The sequence below is a fragment of the Abramis brama genome (assembly GCF_963993115.1).
Source record: "Abramis brama genome assembly, chromosome: 5".
Taxonomy (NCBI): Eukaryota; Metazoa; Chordata; class Actinopteri; order Cypriniformes; family Leuciscidae; genus Abramis; species Abramis brama.
The window spans coordinates 42753246-42769839 of record NC_139967.1 but is presented as its reverse complement, the minus strand read 5'-3'; the positions used below and the strand labels follow the sequence as shown (position 1 = coordinate 42769839).

General features: G+C 37.4%; 2 protein-coding genes across 4 annotated transcripts in view; one reads left to right on the top strand and one right to left on the bottom strand.

Moving 5' to 3' along the window:
- Positions 1-45: 45 nt before the first annotated feature.
- Positions 46-3930, top strand: pex12 (peroxisomal biogenesis factor 12). Its single transcript, XM_084115175.1, has 3 exons — positions 46-415; positions 1404-1939; positions 3339-3930. The coding sequence occupies exons 1-3, from the start codon at positions 284-286 to the stop codon at positions 3727-3729; spliced, it is 1059 nt and encodes a 352-aa protein (XP_083971301.1). The 5' UTR covers positions 46-283; the 3' UTR covers positions 3730-3930.
- A 5268-nt stretch (positions 3931-9198) lies between these two features.
- orai2 (ORAI calcium release-activated calcium modulator 2) overlaps positions 9199-16594 on the bottom strand; it is a 7638-nt gene continuing 242 nt past the window's right edge. For 2 of the 3 annotated variants that reach the window (XM_084113874.1, XM_084113875.1), the window contains exons 2-4: positions 15029-15074; positions 14219-14451; positions 9199-11643 (exon numbers count right to left, since the gene is read on the bottom strand). In XM_084113874.1, the coding sequence (XP_083970000.1) occupies positions 11068-11643; positions 14219-14451; positions 15029-15065 (846 nt within the window). In that variant the 5' untranslated portion in view covers positions 15066-15074 and the 3' untranslated portion in view covers positions 9199-11067. Of the gene's footprint in view, positions 11644-14218; positions 14452-15028; positions 15075-16360 lie in introns of all 3 variants that reach the window. The other variant, XM_084113873.1, reaches the window with a different exon arrangement.

Genomic DNA, 16594 nt, shown 5'->3' with positions numbered 1-16594 from the left:
CCTCTCACTCCATCACAGTAGGTGGCAGTATGAACCTGTTTCATTGGCTCAGAAGCCTCCAGTGAGCACACACACACACACACACACACACAGAGAAGAATACTGACAGTAACAGGAAAACGCATTGACAGTTGAATCGTGCATTGTTTTTCTGCACAGTAATTTTCGTCCCAAATAGTCTTGTGTGATGTAATATTACAAAAAGACTCTTAGGACTAACAATACACATTTTAAGAGCACACATTATTGTTGTCTTAACTGTGAAAGTTGACGTCCAAGTGTGATGGCGGAGCGAGGAGCGCATTTGACCACCGCGGCCCCCGCTGAAGACACTGACAGGCCGTCTGTGTTTGAGGTCTTAGCGCAGGACTCTTTGATGGCTGCTGTCAAACCTGCATTACTGCATGCTGTCAAGGTATGTTTACGAGTTTAAAACACCTTGTACTGCATTTGCAACCGTTTTACAAACATTGGTACCTGACATTATGATGGGTAAAGCATAAGCTCATTCTTAAGTTGCATCTAAACATCTAGCCTTGCCTCGCGCTCAAACACCCGACAGATTCTCAAGTTGTTTCAGAACTTGGGCTGTGTACTAAATTGAATACTAACAGTATATACTATGTATACTGTGTACTGTATGTTTATATATACCTCTAGTATAGTATATACTGTAATGTTCTGGGACTTAATTCAGCCCATTTGAATATCAAGACCTATTTTTTCCATGATTTGCAGCATAAAAAACCCTGTGCTTGTAACCTGTATCCCACAATGCAGTGCGTTCAACTTGACCTTTCATTTCCAGTGTGAAGACTGAACTAGATGTATTATAAACTGGTCATTATCTGATTGGACTGCCTGAAGCATTTTACACAAAACTGAATTTTTAAAACACAAAATAACCATTTTATTTTGTGAAATTTGTCACAGGTCAGGGGTTTTCAATCTTGTAGATGCCCCATGATATCCCCCATGATATAATTGAAAATACATCTATAGGAAATATAGTTTCTTGTATAAAGACCCAATTTATACTGTGAAAAATGTGTATTATAAATATGTCTAAAATATGTTTTAGAAAATATTTAGTTTCAACTCATTATAGTTCTTTACGATTAGATTTATTATTTATTTACTCATTTATTTATTTTAATCTACAATTTATTTAAATTTATTGTCATTGTATGTATTAAGGTTTTTACAGTTTTTCTTTAAATGTTTCCGTGCATCCTAGTTTGAAACCCGTGTCATAGGCTAGTCCTTTTTTATTCAGTAAGTGTTGCAAGCATACTTTTATTGTTAATTTTTTTTTTTTTTAAGTATAAAAATGAACTTTACAGTATTATTAACTGTGCTGGCATTGACTTCTGCTGATGTAAAATCCCTGTCATTGTCCACAGATCCTTGCTACATCCAACCCGGCTCGCTATGGATTTCTATGGAGGAGGTTTGATGAGATTTATGTTATCCTGGATATGTTACTGCAGCATCATTTCCTTTCCCGCACCAGCGCCTCATTCTCGGAGAACTTCTATGGCCTGAAGCGTGTAGGAGCAGACGGCACACGTGCTGCCCATCTAGGGCTCCTGCGCAGACAGCACTGGCGCTCCTTGCTCCTCCTGGCCCTCCTTCCTTACCTGCACACCAAACTGGACAAAGTCCTGGCTCAACAGAGAGACGAAGACGATTTCTCCATCCGCTTGCCGCAGTCCTTCATGCAGAAGTTGTACAGGGCTTTTTTAGCTGCGTACCCCTTTGTGTGCATGGCCTGGGACAGCTGGGTCTTTTGCCAACAGCTTTTGTATGTTTTTGGCAAAACACGGACACATTCTCCGCTTCTGTGGCTGGCAGGGGTTAAACTCTCGTATCTCACGGCTAATGACATCCACAGCCTGGATCTCAAGCCATCTGGCCCGGCACTGAGCCCCAGCCAAAGGTGAGTTTATTTGTGTTTATTTTGAGTTTATTTTTCTATTTTGGCTGGGTAATATTGACACAAATTTCACAATTCAATATAGATTAATTTGGACAGTAAAGGAAGTTCTCAAGGAAAAAAATCTCTCAAATAAATATTCAGGGAATCAGTTGGTAGCTACATTCCTAAAATATTAAAGGTCTAAAGCAATGGTCCTGGTCTAAAGCAATTTTTTATAATTTTCACCAAATTTTCATGGCCTCCAGAATATTTTCTAGAATCTGAACATGCAATATATCAAAAGAAAGAACAGAGCCTCGGCTTTAATAAAAACAAAACGTTTTATTCTAGCTTAATGCATACTTTTTATCAACATTTGAATGTGTGTAATTTTTATTAAAAGAAAGCAAAATTTGGTCCAAAAAGCCAAAAATCGGATTCAGAACAATGATCAAAACGTCCTGGGTCGACATTTCATTCAGTAACATTCAGTAACATCAACAAAACAACGTTTTGATTTATATGCTGTTTAATGTTGAGGATCGCGTTATTTTACACATGCATCTGCACACATATGCTATCGCTTGTTTCTATTTCTTTTTCGTCTGTATTTTTTGAGATTCTGTACTTTTTCAGAAGATGCATCATAGCGCCCCCTACTGTATAACAGTGAAAACATGGAACGCCAGAAAATGTATTTAATGGCGGGGAAAGAGTTTTTGTATACAACCACTTAAATTACACATAATAACGTTTTTATGATTATAAATTTATAATACTAACTTTAGAATTACGTTTCTACTCCACTTTGTTTTAAAAAGGTGGCTGTCATAAAACTGTTTTATTCAAATGTATATTGAATATTGAAGAGCAGTTAAAAAAAAGTAATGAATATGTATTATGGTGCATATATATGGCAAAATACTCCTCTCTAGAGTTCTGACTAATGAGTCTGGACACTGAATGGCTTTTCTGAAGTAAATGTAACATTAGGTAAATTGATTACATTAGACATGATTCATTTCAGTAAGTTGTAACATACCTTCTGATGTTCAGTTGTTTATTTCATGATAAAATGGACAGAATTTGAAATCTGAGACTTTGTTTCATATCAAAAGTAACAAAGCTTATTGCGATTTATTGGATGGGAAGCGCGCTACAATGTTCTGTTCATTCATCAACTGAGAACAGCATAGACTAAAAAGATCAATTCATAGGATTTAAGAATCAAAACTGGTTCATAAAAATAAAAATGGATTAAAATTGAGAAATCAATATGTTTTTTACCTAGCCCTAGAAGAAAATTCCATGAAGATGAAAGAATCAGCAAGATTTTTCTTATCACATTGTGACAATATTTTTTCGAGGTTTACAAAAATATAAAGATGCTTAATAATAACAAAAGTCTCTTGATTTGCAGCTTTGTTGAGAAATGTCAGCGTCTGGCCTCTACAGCAGTTGGCGGTGTGGCTGTATCTCTTTCAACCAGCCTTTCGATGGGAGTGTTTTTCCTGCAGTTCCTGGAGTGGTGGTATTCATCCGAGAACCAGAGCACCGTTAAGTCCTTGACCTCCCTTCCGACCCCTCCGCCACCTCTCCACCTTCACAGCCAGGAGACGTCGCTCACACACATCAAAGTCTGCCCGCTCTGCAGGAAAGTGCGCACCAATGACACTGCCCTCGCCACTTCAGGCTACGTGTTTTGTTACAAGTGTATATACGTGTATGTTAAAGCCAACCAGAGGTGTCCCCTCACCGGCTACCCTTCAGGACTGCAGCACCTCATTAAAATATACTCACCCGATGGATAGACTGCTCAAATACGGTTAATGGTTTTCAAGATGCCTTAATGCTAATCTGTCTGATTTTACATCATTATTGCACTTTGATAAAGTGAACGTTTTGCAAATTGTTATCCCAGGGAAGACTAAAATGTCAAATTAATTTTTTATGATGTGGTTATGGTCTACTAATTTCTGAAATGTGTAAATATTAAATTTGTACAGATATAATCCCTGCTGATCATCATTGCTGACTCTTATTTACTGTCGCAGTGCAAAGGAAGTAGTAATAGATCTTTTCTTCAGTATTGTGGTGTACACACAATGGATGTATAGGAAAAGAAAAAAATAATTTTGGAGATTTGGTTCAATGCATTGGTTGGTTTTTGAGATGTGGGCATTGTACTCAAGTGGAAGCAGTTGAACAAACGTGATCTAGGTGGGATTTAAGCAGACTTGGGCCGTTTACGCAACACCGTTCAACTAAAAATGGAAAACTTTTTATGCGTTTTGACCGTTCATTTACACAACAGCATTTGAGGGCCTGAAAACGCAAACTTTTGAAAACGTGTTTCAAAGTGCAGTTTTTTTTTTTTTAAACAATACCATTATTGCTTTACGTGTAAACTATAAAAACATGAATGTCATGCGCATGCATATTACGCATAGTGATGCTTTACAAAGTGACATCGCCAACTACTGGCCTGGCAAGAATAATGCAGCATTTAAATCGTTTTCGCGGATCCGTGTGAACGGGATCGTTTTGACAACGTCGTCGTCTGTATATGAAAAACAAAGGAAAAACGTTTTTAGAGCATTTGTGTCGTGTAAACGTACCCTAAATGATTAGAACCCCATTGAAGAGTGCGGGATTATGGAGGGCATTTTCTGCCAAATTTAAATAAATAAATTAAATGATTAAAATGAAAATTAAAACCAGATTAACGATTTCATTACAGAAAACAGTACGCAAAATATGTGACAAAATTGAGAATGAAATTAAATGATTTCATTTTCACAGCATTATCCCTGTCAAATTGAAAAATAAAATGCAATTGGTGATTTCACATTTCATTTTCACTACAGTCTCGAGGCAAGACTGCCAATATTAAAATGAAAAGCCAAACGTGAAAAAGAAAGTACAAATACAGTTTTTACAATGCTCTTTAGTAACGCTCACGCAATAATAGTGACACAATTCAAATACAAATGTAAATTTTCGTTTTAAAATTTCCTCTTTTATTTCACAGTATTCATTTTCGTTTTCATTTTCAAAGACAATTTCGTTTCACACATTCAACTCATGCACACGGGACGTCGTCGACTTCGCTTTACAGAAGGCGTGCCTCTAGCGCCGTTACTAGAATAAGCCACACCCACTCATTAACATAGAATTTGCATGCAGGTTGTCTTTGAAAATGAAAACGAAAATGAAAACTGTGAAATAAAAGAGGAATTAAAATGAAAACGAAAATTTACATTTGTATTTGAATTGTGTCACTATTATTGCGTGAGCGTTACTAAAGAGCATTGTAAAAACTGTATTTGTACTTTCTTTTTCACGTTTGGCTTTTCATTTTAATATTGGCAGTCTTGCCTCGAGACTATAGTGAAAATGAAATGTGAAATCACCAATTGCATTTTATTTTTCAATTTGACAGGAATAATAATGCTGTGAAAATGAAATCATTTAATTTCATTCTCAATTTTGTCACATATTTTGCGTACTGTTTTCTGTAATGAAATCGTTAATCTGGTTTTAATTTTCATTTTAATCATTTAATTTATTTATTTAAATTTGGCAGAAAATGCCCTCCATACGGGACAAGCACTCTGTGCTGATTCCATAAGAGTGATTAAACCAGAGCTTTTAAATTCCCTGAGAGTAATTAAACCAGAGCTTTTAAAGAACTGGTAGATTGACATTCCAGGTCTAAGGGATATCCCCAGACTCATTAGACCCTGCTTTACCACTTCCTGAAAGACACTGCATTTTCCTCATTACAGAACTTGTGCTACCAGTTAAGGCAGAAGGACAAGAAAAAGGTTCTCGTTTTATTGTTTCCAACCTTTGGGTCTCTGCTCAAACTTCCCCCAAGAACGACCTACAAACTTGAGAACAGCTCAGAGAGAAGATTAAACTCAATCAGATCTTGGTCAATGATGCCAAAGGGCAGCAATACCAAGTCAGACATGTTCTTTCACTCATCATCGCTGCAGGACCTTCGCTAAATGATCTTTTTCAACAATTCATCAGAATCAATTGCCATCAAACACAAACCAACGTCTGAAACTAACCTGAAAAACACTTGAAATGCGGACTTGAGCTCGCGCGCCTTGCGTCTTTTGCAGCGTCTCGCGCATTCAAGTTAAGAGTTCAACTTTTTAAAAAACGCGTTATTATACGCAAACGCGTAAACATAGGCTTGTTTCTTTATAGAAATGAGTCATAAATCAAATAGGCTACTTGCCTGGTTGGCACTGCACATTTGAAATTTTTTCTAAAGCTTTAAAGAACGTGGAAGTCTGTCTGAAACTGGTTTCCTACCGCAACATCTTTAAGCAAAACCCCCTGTTTGTCAAGTCATTGACTGATTAGGCAACAATGAAACTGTTTTTGCCTTTCAGTCTTTATAGTTTGTCTAGTGTCTGTAAGGCCTTTAACTGCACACCTGTTCTCACTTCATCATCATTAGCCTGTGGCACAAGTAAGCTTCACTTGAATTTCCAATCAAGCCCAAGGGATCACTATTCATTTAGAGAACTAATTAATGTCACTGAGTTCAGAAGAGGTTGAGTCGGGTTGTTCTCAAACAATTGGCAGCTAATTCACCAAATTCTTTGGTTAAGACCGACGCTTGTGACTAATCAAAAACAGCCACAATAAAACTATTGTGAATAAACCTATGTGAGCAGTGTTTTTCCAACACTTCAGCCCTTATTAAATGAATCAAATGTCAATGTTTGTAGCTCAGGAGAGTTTCCATAGGTTGGCTATGTAAGAAAAGGTTCTTTATTGGTTTCAAATTTTAACATTCACAGAATCTTTCCATTGCACAAAAGGTTCATTATACTGGAAATGGTTCTTTAGATAATTAAAATGTTCTATACATTATAAGAGAAAAACCGAGAGCTGTTGCCTGAAAGGTTCTTTGAGGAACCAAAAATGGTTCTGCATCGCTACGAAACCCACTTTTGGAGTCTTTTTAAAGAGTGTACAGTGCAGCTGTACTATTATATAAAAAAAAATCGTATTTCTTGACAGTCCAATTAAATTAGTCAAAAAAGATTCTGTGGTGAATATTACTTCCAGTGCATTTGTCATGCCAAGAAGCTGATAACATTGCATTGTGGGAAACATAGTAGGCTGTTATCTGAGTGTTCTGTGCATGTAGAACAATACAAAAAAAAAAAAAATGCACAGTACACATAGCCTACTTTGTAATGCAGAAACATTATATTCCAAATACAGATATTAAATCTGTTGCTATTTGTAATAATACAATCCTTAATTATTACAATATCCTTATTTTGGATATTCATATGATTTTTTGTTGTTGTTGCTGATGTATGCTCTTTTAAATGTTTGTGCAGAAGGTTGGCTATATTAGACTTCTAGAATTCTTTCTATGCATTATAACTATAGCTTTAATCTCATTTGAAATGCTTCTCTCAGCCAGCGTGTCATCTTTTCATCGACTGCAGCCGTGGTTCATGTGCGCCTGCCAGTCACAGCCGTGAAACCTGACCTGACCATCCACTCGCGGTTAGTGAACTGCAGACACTAATGACCAGGATTAGTCTAATGCAGCACTACATGAATCTCACACAAACATGCCCGGGCCATATTTCAGCACAAAGTCAAAATAACAGGCATTATATTTTACACGAAAAAAAGAAAAGTAATGCAATTTTTGTGCCTTTTTTTATTTTGCATTGACAACATTTGTAAGACAATTAAGCACATTTCCCAATCAAGCCAAATTATTATAATTTCCATTTTTCTCACTGTCATAGTGTAATTTTAATAAGATATTAGTTTCGTCCCAAATGATACACTAATGCACTATGTACACAACCGTGCAGTGTATGAATTTAAAGGGGTGGTTGATTATGATTTCACTTTTCTAACTTTAGTTAGTGTGTAATGTTGCTGGTTGAGCATAAACAACATCTGCAAAGTTACGACGCTCAAAGTTCAAAGCAAAGGAAGATATTTGCTTTTAAAGAAATTGTTTTTTAAGGACTACAACAAACGGCTGGTAGGGACTACACAAGCTTCCTCCCGGGTTAGTGACATCACCAACCCTAAAATTTACATAAACCCCGCCCCCGGAACACGATTTATAGATTATCAAGACAGAATATGCTAATCAATGACTAGAAGATAACTATACATCAGCTGCATAAATTCATCAACTAACCATTCAGAAATGTCTTGTTGCTTTCTACATGTTGTCACCTCTTCTTGAGTCTCTTCATCATTGTCTGAATCCGGTTTGAACATAAAAGGTTAAAAGTTTTTGAAATTTTCAGTGCTTGTCTGTGTGAGTGCAAGCTGTTGAAGCTCCGCCCCCTGTGCTGGGAGCAGCAGTTCATTTGCATTTAAAGGGACAGACACAAAACGGTGCGTTTTTGCTAACCCTCAAAAAGTAACAATTTTAACATGCTATATAAAAATATCTGTGGGGTATTCTGAGCTAAAACATCACAAACACACTCTGGGGACATCAGAGACTTATTTTACATCTTTTGAAAAGGGCATTATACCACCCCTTTAAGGTTATTTGATCACTCAACATCAGAGTCTGAAAGCCCCCCCGCTACGTAACTAAAGCTGCGACAGTTGAGTGCATGAAGTGTCCAACATTTCTCACATCGGCTGCATCCAAAATCACATACTTCCCTACTATATAGTAGGCGAAAAACAATGTGTGACAAAAGAAGTATGTCTGAATTCACAGTACTCATAAAAGAGCAGGCAAAAAGTATGGTCTACTTCTTCTGGTGAGATTCTGAAGTGTGCATACGATGGACACTTCACTATCCATGAGGCTACGGGAGAGGATTTATGAACGGCAACTGATGCTGGTAGTTCACATGATAATGACAGCATGGCGAATGTAGTACATCTAGATTACATTCATAACAAGTACCTACTCAATTCGGACGCAGGCTTAGTTTTTTCGTTTAATTGAGTTTGTCATCCAGGTATTTAAAGTGCACTTTTTCTATTAGGAATTTTCAGTGTGAACACATCACTCGCGCACTAAATACTACAAAACAGCGTAGAATAGTGCACGAATTGGGACGCACCTATTGTTTTTTATTCTAGTAATGAAATTGAGAATTTAGTGACATTTTCACATTCACCCTTTGTCTGTTGTCATTCCTTATAACAAAATAATGATAAAAAAGTCACGAGGAAAAACAGCAGGTTTTTTCTTGAATAGATCTCCGAGGCATGCCAAATTTCCATTGGACACAGAAATGACAAAGTTTTGAAGTAAACAAAATAGGCTGTTTATTTGACATAAATTAACATACAAGTGAAAGGGCATGCTCAACGTAACATTTACGATAATAGTCGGCTACATGTTCTGGACGCAAAATACGTTTCACACTAGATATTCACTTGAGTTTCTCTACTGATAGTGTGGCACAATGCAACAAAAGTATCAAAAATGATACAAAAAATATTTTTCCACACACACACACCAAAGCAAAGTGCTTTTTTAAAGCCCCTTAAAACAGAGTACACAATTTTGGTCAATTCCCTTGTTTGAGCATCTGTGACAAGAGTAGCGCTTCACTATGCCTAATTACAGAGTCGACTCATGAACACACTATTAAATTAAATTAATTCTTCAGGCATAAAACAAAGCAGCAAACTATAACTCTGCATTCTGAAAGAACTACAGCAGTTGAAATCAGTCTGCATACTGCAAACAAACCAGACACATCATTTCCACGGACTACACTACAAGTGCACTTTTGACAGTTTAGTAATTTAAGGCAGGCAGAAATTGGTCCGACTTCTTTTCCCTCTGGAATGTTTTCCTCAAATTGACTCGTTACATGAATATCAGACATTATTTTGAGCCTGACGACAGGACCGCCATCTCGGTTCACATTAAACGGTTTCAGCTCGGCCTGTGACGCAAGCCCCTTTGTCTAAAGTATTTTATAACTAACTGTCCCCATCCAAAGTAATTTCTTGGAGCAAATCATCTTTGAGTGTGATTCTAGTCATCGACAGCGTTAACTTCTAGTAGCCCACAGGAATAACATTCAGTTGGACTCGTGTGAAATATGGATAATAACTCCATCTTTGTGCTTGACGAGTGACAGTGCATTACATTACACATGCAAAAGCTTCAGTGAAATACAAGCGCGTACTGTGCATGGCTAAAGCGTCTAGATTTCACACCCAAGCTAAAAATACTGCACTACATATAAGTCTAGTATGAGCGATACTTCTGTAACAGCTTTAAAACTAATCATTTTTTGCCATGACAATTTTGCAGGCTGGAAAATTACAGTATTACACATCCACTATTAAACAGATAAAACTATGTGGTGCATCACTTTTAAAGGCATGAACATTCAGTCATCATTTACTCACCCTCATGTCATTTCCAAACCTGTGTGACTTTCTTTCCTCTGCTAAAACAGTGTCTTTGCAAGGTTTTTTGGTCCATACAGTGATCCAATGTTGTTTTGGACCCCATTGACTTTTACTGTACGTACAAAAACATTGAAACACTCTTCAAAATATCTTCTTTTGTGTTCTGAAGAAAGAAAGGAAGTCAAACTGGTTTGGAACGACCTGAGGGTGAGTAAATAATGACAGAATGTTCATTTTTTGGCTGGACAATCACTTTAAACTGAAGCTCAAACAAGCACGTACACCGAAAACTCTGGATATTTTAGTCAAAGATACTCTGGCAGTGACTCTGGCAGCTCTGATCAAAAATGGATCCAAGACCAAATCATTTGTTCTCACTATCTGTGGCACTCTATCGATCCAGGATGGCATGGCAAAATGAAGAGAAGTAGGCAACTGATATTAAAGAAAGCCACTCCGCGATATTCATTTAGTGTATTTAGAGGCATAGAAACAGAAAATAGCACTTAAAGTGACCTTAAGCCTAAAGAAATATAAATAAATAGCCCTTCTGTTTGAAATCTTGTAAACGTGCGTCTTTTTTTTTCTGTAAATCTTCCCCAGTTTCTACACGAGTAATCCTTTCACCAGGCAAAAAGGCATTTCCTCTAAGGATAAAATAAGCCCGAAAGACTCGAGGAGTTTTGATGTGCTTGAAAGCTTAAAGAGTCTAGCAATGGAGCGAAAAGCATCGCCAGGTCTCACACCGATTGCAAGCCTCGCTCATGGCCGTCCAGCTGCACCTTGATTTTGTGCAGTTCCTCGATCTCCTGATGGTGCCGCTCTGTTTTGTGTCGCACTAGCGTCCGGTAGAAGTGAATGGTGAACACCACAAAGATCAATCCAACCGGCACCATGATGATGGTGGAGGCCAAGGCCGCCTGCCAGCCACTGTGGCCGGGCTGACCCTCAGGAGAGCTACAGTTCTGCTGCTTAAGGACCGCCTGGACCGCCGCGGATTGCGTCCCAGAGTCCACCGGCAAGAACTTAATCCAGCAGAGGAGCACCACCTCTGCCAGGAACAGAATGATCCCTAGAGCGGTGGAAAAGCCCCAGGCCAGCTCGATGTAGTGGTGCATCCTCTCGTGGGGAGACTCGGAGACGGAGTTGAGGTTGTGGATGTTGCTGACGGCTTCCACGTTAGGAAGGATGCAGGTGCTGATGAGGAGGGCGAACAGGTGGACGGCCACCAGCACTGTGGTGCATACGCTGAAGGCAATGAGCAGGAAACGTGGGTAGTTGTACTGCATCTCCAGCTGAACCTCCACCATGGCCACCTGGTCATGACCACATTAAGAAATTATAGTGGTTGTCATAAACGAGAACTCAATTGAAAGCAGCTTTTTGATATAAGATTTTTGATATATAGACATCAAAAGTAAAAATCCCATTAGATTTTTTTTAATGATAAAAAAATATAAAATTGCATATTAGAATGATTTCTGAAGGATCATGTGACACTGAAGACTGGAGTGATGATGCAGAAAATTCAGCTTTGCAATAAAGGAATAAATTACATTTTAAAATATATTCAAATAGAAAACATTTTTACAATATCAACGTTTTTACTATATTTTAGATCAAATAAATACAGCCTTGGTGAGCAGAAGAGACTTCTTTCAAAAACATTAATGCAAGTCAGTGTAATTTTAAATAAAAAAAACAAAAAAAAACTACACTACCCATAATCCTGATGAAAAATCCACAAATAGAGTGCAACAGTGCCCACCCTTTTTCCCAGCGACGTTGGTTCCAGAAGTATTTTTTTCCAATCATTTCTCCCATAGGGATTTCAAAAAAATCTGTTAAAGCGTTTAAATCCATGAACCAAGTCAACTCACTATGAGGTGAATCACAACATTACAAACTTTGATTTGGAGCAAAAAAGTATTTAAAAATCTGACAAAAATATAAAAAGGTACAAGACTGTGAACTTAACGGCTTTAGTGAGGAAAATAACTACAATCCCATGAAACATAACGCATAAAAACGATGGAGAACTATAAAACTATTCATTTAAAAATGTTGATTATGTATATAAAAACAATATATTTAAAGTTTATTGCAAAATATGCACATATTGAAGTATTTTGAGAGTGTAATCAGCATAATGTGGTTTTTCACCACAAATTGGAGTTTTATATCTACGTCAATAACACAAAAAACAACACATATAATGATTCTGTTTTGTCCTTAAATAAAATAAAAAGATAGAATTATAATAATTGAACTAGCTACAGTCTAGTCTTTTCATACACTTTTGCTTGCTTGAAATCAAAGTGTATAATGATGTGATTCATCTCAGAAGTTAGTTGCTTACATAACTGTGTACTGAAGAATGTTTGAAATCCCTATGGAGAAAATGAATGTGAAAAACACTTCCGGTCATGGTTCAAAGTTTCACAGGACAATGTTTCAGACAATCTCCAAACCATCTAATGTTTCTAAGAAATTCAACAGCATGCAAAAGCTTTACAATCCACAGTGAGTGAACAAGTCTCACAGGCTGCGTCCGTAAGCTGAAAAATGCTGCCTTCCGCTAGGGCTGGTCCGAATACCATTTTTTGAGCTTCGGTAGTAATGAACATCGAATATTCGAAGCTTCGGAGAGAGGGGGCTGAACATATTCTTCTCTCTAATAAAGGCGGTATTCTCTATGTGTCTGTATGTCCGTTTGCATTTTGATTATTTCAAGAACCGTTCATCCAATCGACTTCACAAGGGAGTGCAGTGTCGCATTTGGTGCAATATATGGACGCGCGAGACGTGACACGTTCAGAATGAATAAACTTTTAATAAACTACAGAACAGCGCGAGCGGGAAGCGGCGCGCCTCACGTGGGCAGGGCTTATATGCTCCGAGAACGGACACTGCACTAGTGATATTAAACACATCTTCTCCATGAACAACACAAAGTAAATACACTCACACGTAACACACACACACACAGGTTAATATTTTTCTGACTAACAAATTACTGACACAGTAAAGGGTAGATTTAAATAAAGAAAAATGAAATTTAAATAAAGTAAAACGAAATTTAAATAAAGAAAAACAAGATTAATTTAGACTGATAATAACGGGTAAAAAGCTTAATACATTTTGTTTCTATTATTCTATTTTCCACAATGTCAAAGCAACGCAGCTTAACCCAAAACACAAGCTCAGGCATGTACTTCTGTCCACACACACTCCGCTGTTCTCATGCACTTCTGTCCACACACACTCCGCTGTTCTGCGCTCTAGCCAGAGAATACTCCCGTTGCTGGAACACTTTAGTAGGCCAAGAAGAAGCAAATATATTTATTAAGTATAACGAGGTTGGGTTCCTTCAACTGTCCATCCTATTAAAAATGGCTAGGCTATATAAGATAATTGTAAAAAAAAAAAAAAAAAAAGTATTGCATTTCTTCAGATTTTATAGTGTTGAACATATTCAAGCGCGAATGAGAACCGTTTCGAGGGGGATGCCAGGTGTGCAAAAAAACAACAATGAATATTCGAATGTCAAATTTTCAAATCGAATACCAACCCACCGAACGAATATTCGGGTCCAGCCCTACCTTCCGAGGAACCAACTTTTCCCACTTTTGATGTTATTTCTATAGCGAGAACTTACTATCGTGGTAATTAAATATTCGCTTAGTTATCACCAAAGCTCACCCTATTTTGCTGTAGATCATTAAACTTTTACGCTGCCTCAGAAGTCTGTCCCAAATCAACCTTTTTTCTGATCGAGCAGTGATGTAACAAGTCTGAGCTAAGCCTAAGCTTTCGAATGCAGCCATTGTGTACCAAGAGCCACACACACATTTGAAGGATCACAATATATATAATATATAATATACTGACCATGGCAAAGCCAGACAGCAGGGCTGAGGTTCGGCTGGAGGCCTTGAGCTTGGCCCTGCTGAGGTAGAGTTTTCTCCACGAGAGAGCCTGGACCGAGTGATGGTTAGAGGTGACCAGCTCCAGATAACTGCGGCGCACCCAGTCCCTGTAGTCCATCCCACCACCGTCCTGCAGCCGGTCTGAGCCGGGAGCCGGGGAGCCCATTGGCACGTTGAGCTCACTGCTCATATTAGCTGGGAATAATCGTTTAATCACAATGTCAGTATACACATTATTAATGTAAGAGCATGTGTGGCCATTTGTAACGTGAATGTGTGAGGCTTCCGGTTATTTCAGTCTGTTATTCTGCTTGATAATACAAACTGGCATCATAAAACGTATTTGCATAAACATAAAAACACTGGTTTGTCGTGCAAACATTTTTACCGTTAACCGCAATTTGTTTTTTCTTCTAGTTATTTACTTATACCGGCGTATGAATTGTAAGTCTCACACATTCACAGAAAATAGCTTACTTCTGCATTGTAAAAAAAAAAGATACAAGAAAGAAAGTCTATTGAAAACAAAAAACAATAGACTACAAGATTTAAACCAACACTCAATAAGTAACAAAAAGGTACCAGATGTATGTTTCCGGACATGATACAATAGAAATGTCATGATTTTTGTTAATTTTTCAGGATATGCATCATGATAGTTTGATAAATAGAACCTTATAAATACCATGGGATATAAATATGGTAATAATTCATATATCCGTGTGATATAATGATCGGATGGCAAAAATGATTTTATAAATCTGAAACATACCTGAATGACCTTGCCCTTCTTTAGGACTGGTTTTCATTGCACGTCTCTAGTAAAAAATAAAAAGGAATACGTTACAGAATAAAACAATAAGAATTAGTAAATGTAAAGTAAAAATAAATAATATAAAAACCAAAACTGAAGGAAAAACTGGACTGTATTTGTCTTGAACTCTGAAATTTAAATATGGTGCTGTAGTATTCACAGTACTCTTCAAATCATTATATAAACAAGTTAAATATGCAACAGTAAAATTACATTGTAAGCCAATCAAAATAATACCTTCAGACTTAATACCTAATCTAAAAAACATGCATAAAAGATTTCTTAAAATGGTTTTATCTGTAAACTGTACAACCAGAGGCCACCAACTCCTACTTTGTATGTAGATCTGATATCTTTTTCATTCCCTGACAGCGCACACGACAGGCTAACTCCAGAACTAACTTTTCCCCATAATCCTCACTGGCATCCGCACCAGACCAAGACCAACTCACACTTATTGCACTGCAAGCTGTTCCAGTTAATCTATATCGCACCGTTTTCTACTACAGCCTGGTAAAATATTAGATATCCTTCCTGATTCACTCCATACAAGTCTAGGGCTGTAGCTAATGGAGCGGAAACAATATTAAGGCAACACAACAAGTTCTGTTTGTTATTTTAAAAATGGTTAACCATCTGAACATAGAGGTTTGTGCTTGATCTACTGTGGTTGTTGGTTACTTATTAGCTTCTGATGACTTTGAATTACAAATGAGGCCGAATCACTACTAAGCCACCTAGTGATAACGCTGAATGATTTGTATCAATATACAAGTATCATTAAAAATATAAAACCAAGTATAAAAGCACCATCAGAGAATAACAATGGGATAGTTCACCCAAAAATGTAAATGTTGTCATTACTTACTAACTCTCATGTTGTTCAAAACCTGTATGAGTTACTTCTGTTGAACACAAAAGAAGATATTTTGTAGTATGTTGGTAACCAGACAGTTGATGGCACCCATTGACTTCCATAGTAGGAAGTAATACTATGGAAGTCAATGGGTGCCATCAACTGTCTGGTTACCAACATACTACAAAATATCTTCTTTTGTGTTCAACAGAAGTAACTCATACAGGTTTTGAACAACATGAGGGTGAGTAAATGACAAAATTTTCATTTTGGGGTGAGCTATCCCTTTAAGATATGCAGGAAGCAGACACATTTAAAAAAGCTTTTTGGACATTTGCAATTATAGTCTATTTCCATAACATTTTTTAAGGATCTGTTGCACATATCAGATCATACAGTGGAGCCACAAAACATTTAATATGCCTTCCACATACCTCGATATTCTCTAAAAGCATGTGGTTATTTTTAAAGATGAAAGTAGCTGCGTCGTGCTGGTTATTTAAATGAGCGCCACGTCAAACGCATCCGCTTGGGGCAAAAATATGTGTTAGTGAACAGTCTCGGTCTTAACATAAGCGTCTACCAGAGGTTATTTTGCAAACCTGAGCTATATACAATGAACGCCAGGCCACAGATGTGTTTCTCACCACACACAACTTCTTTTCCTG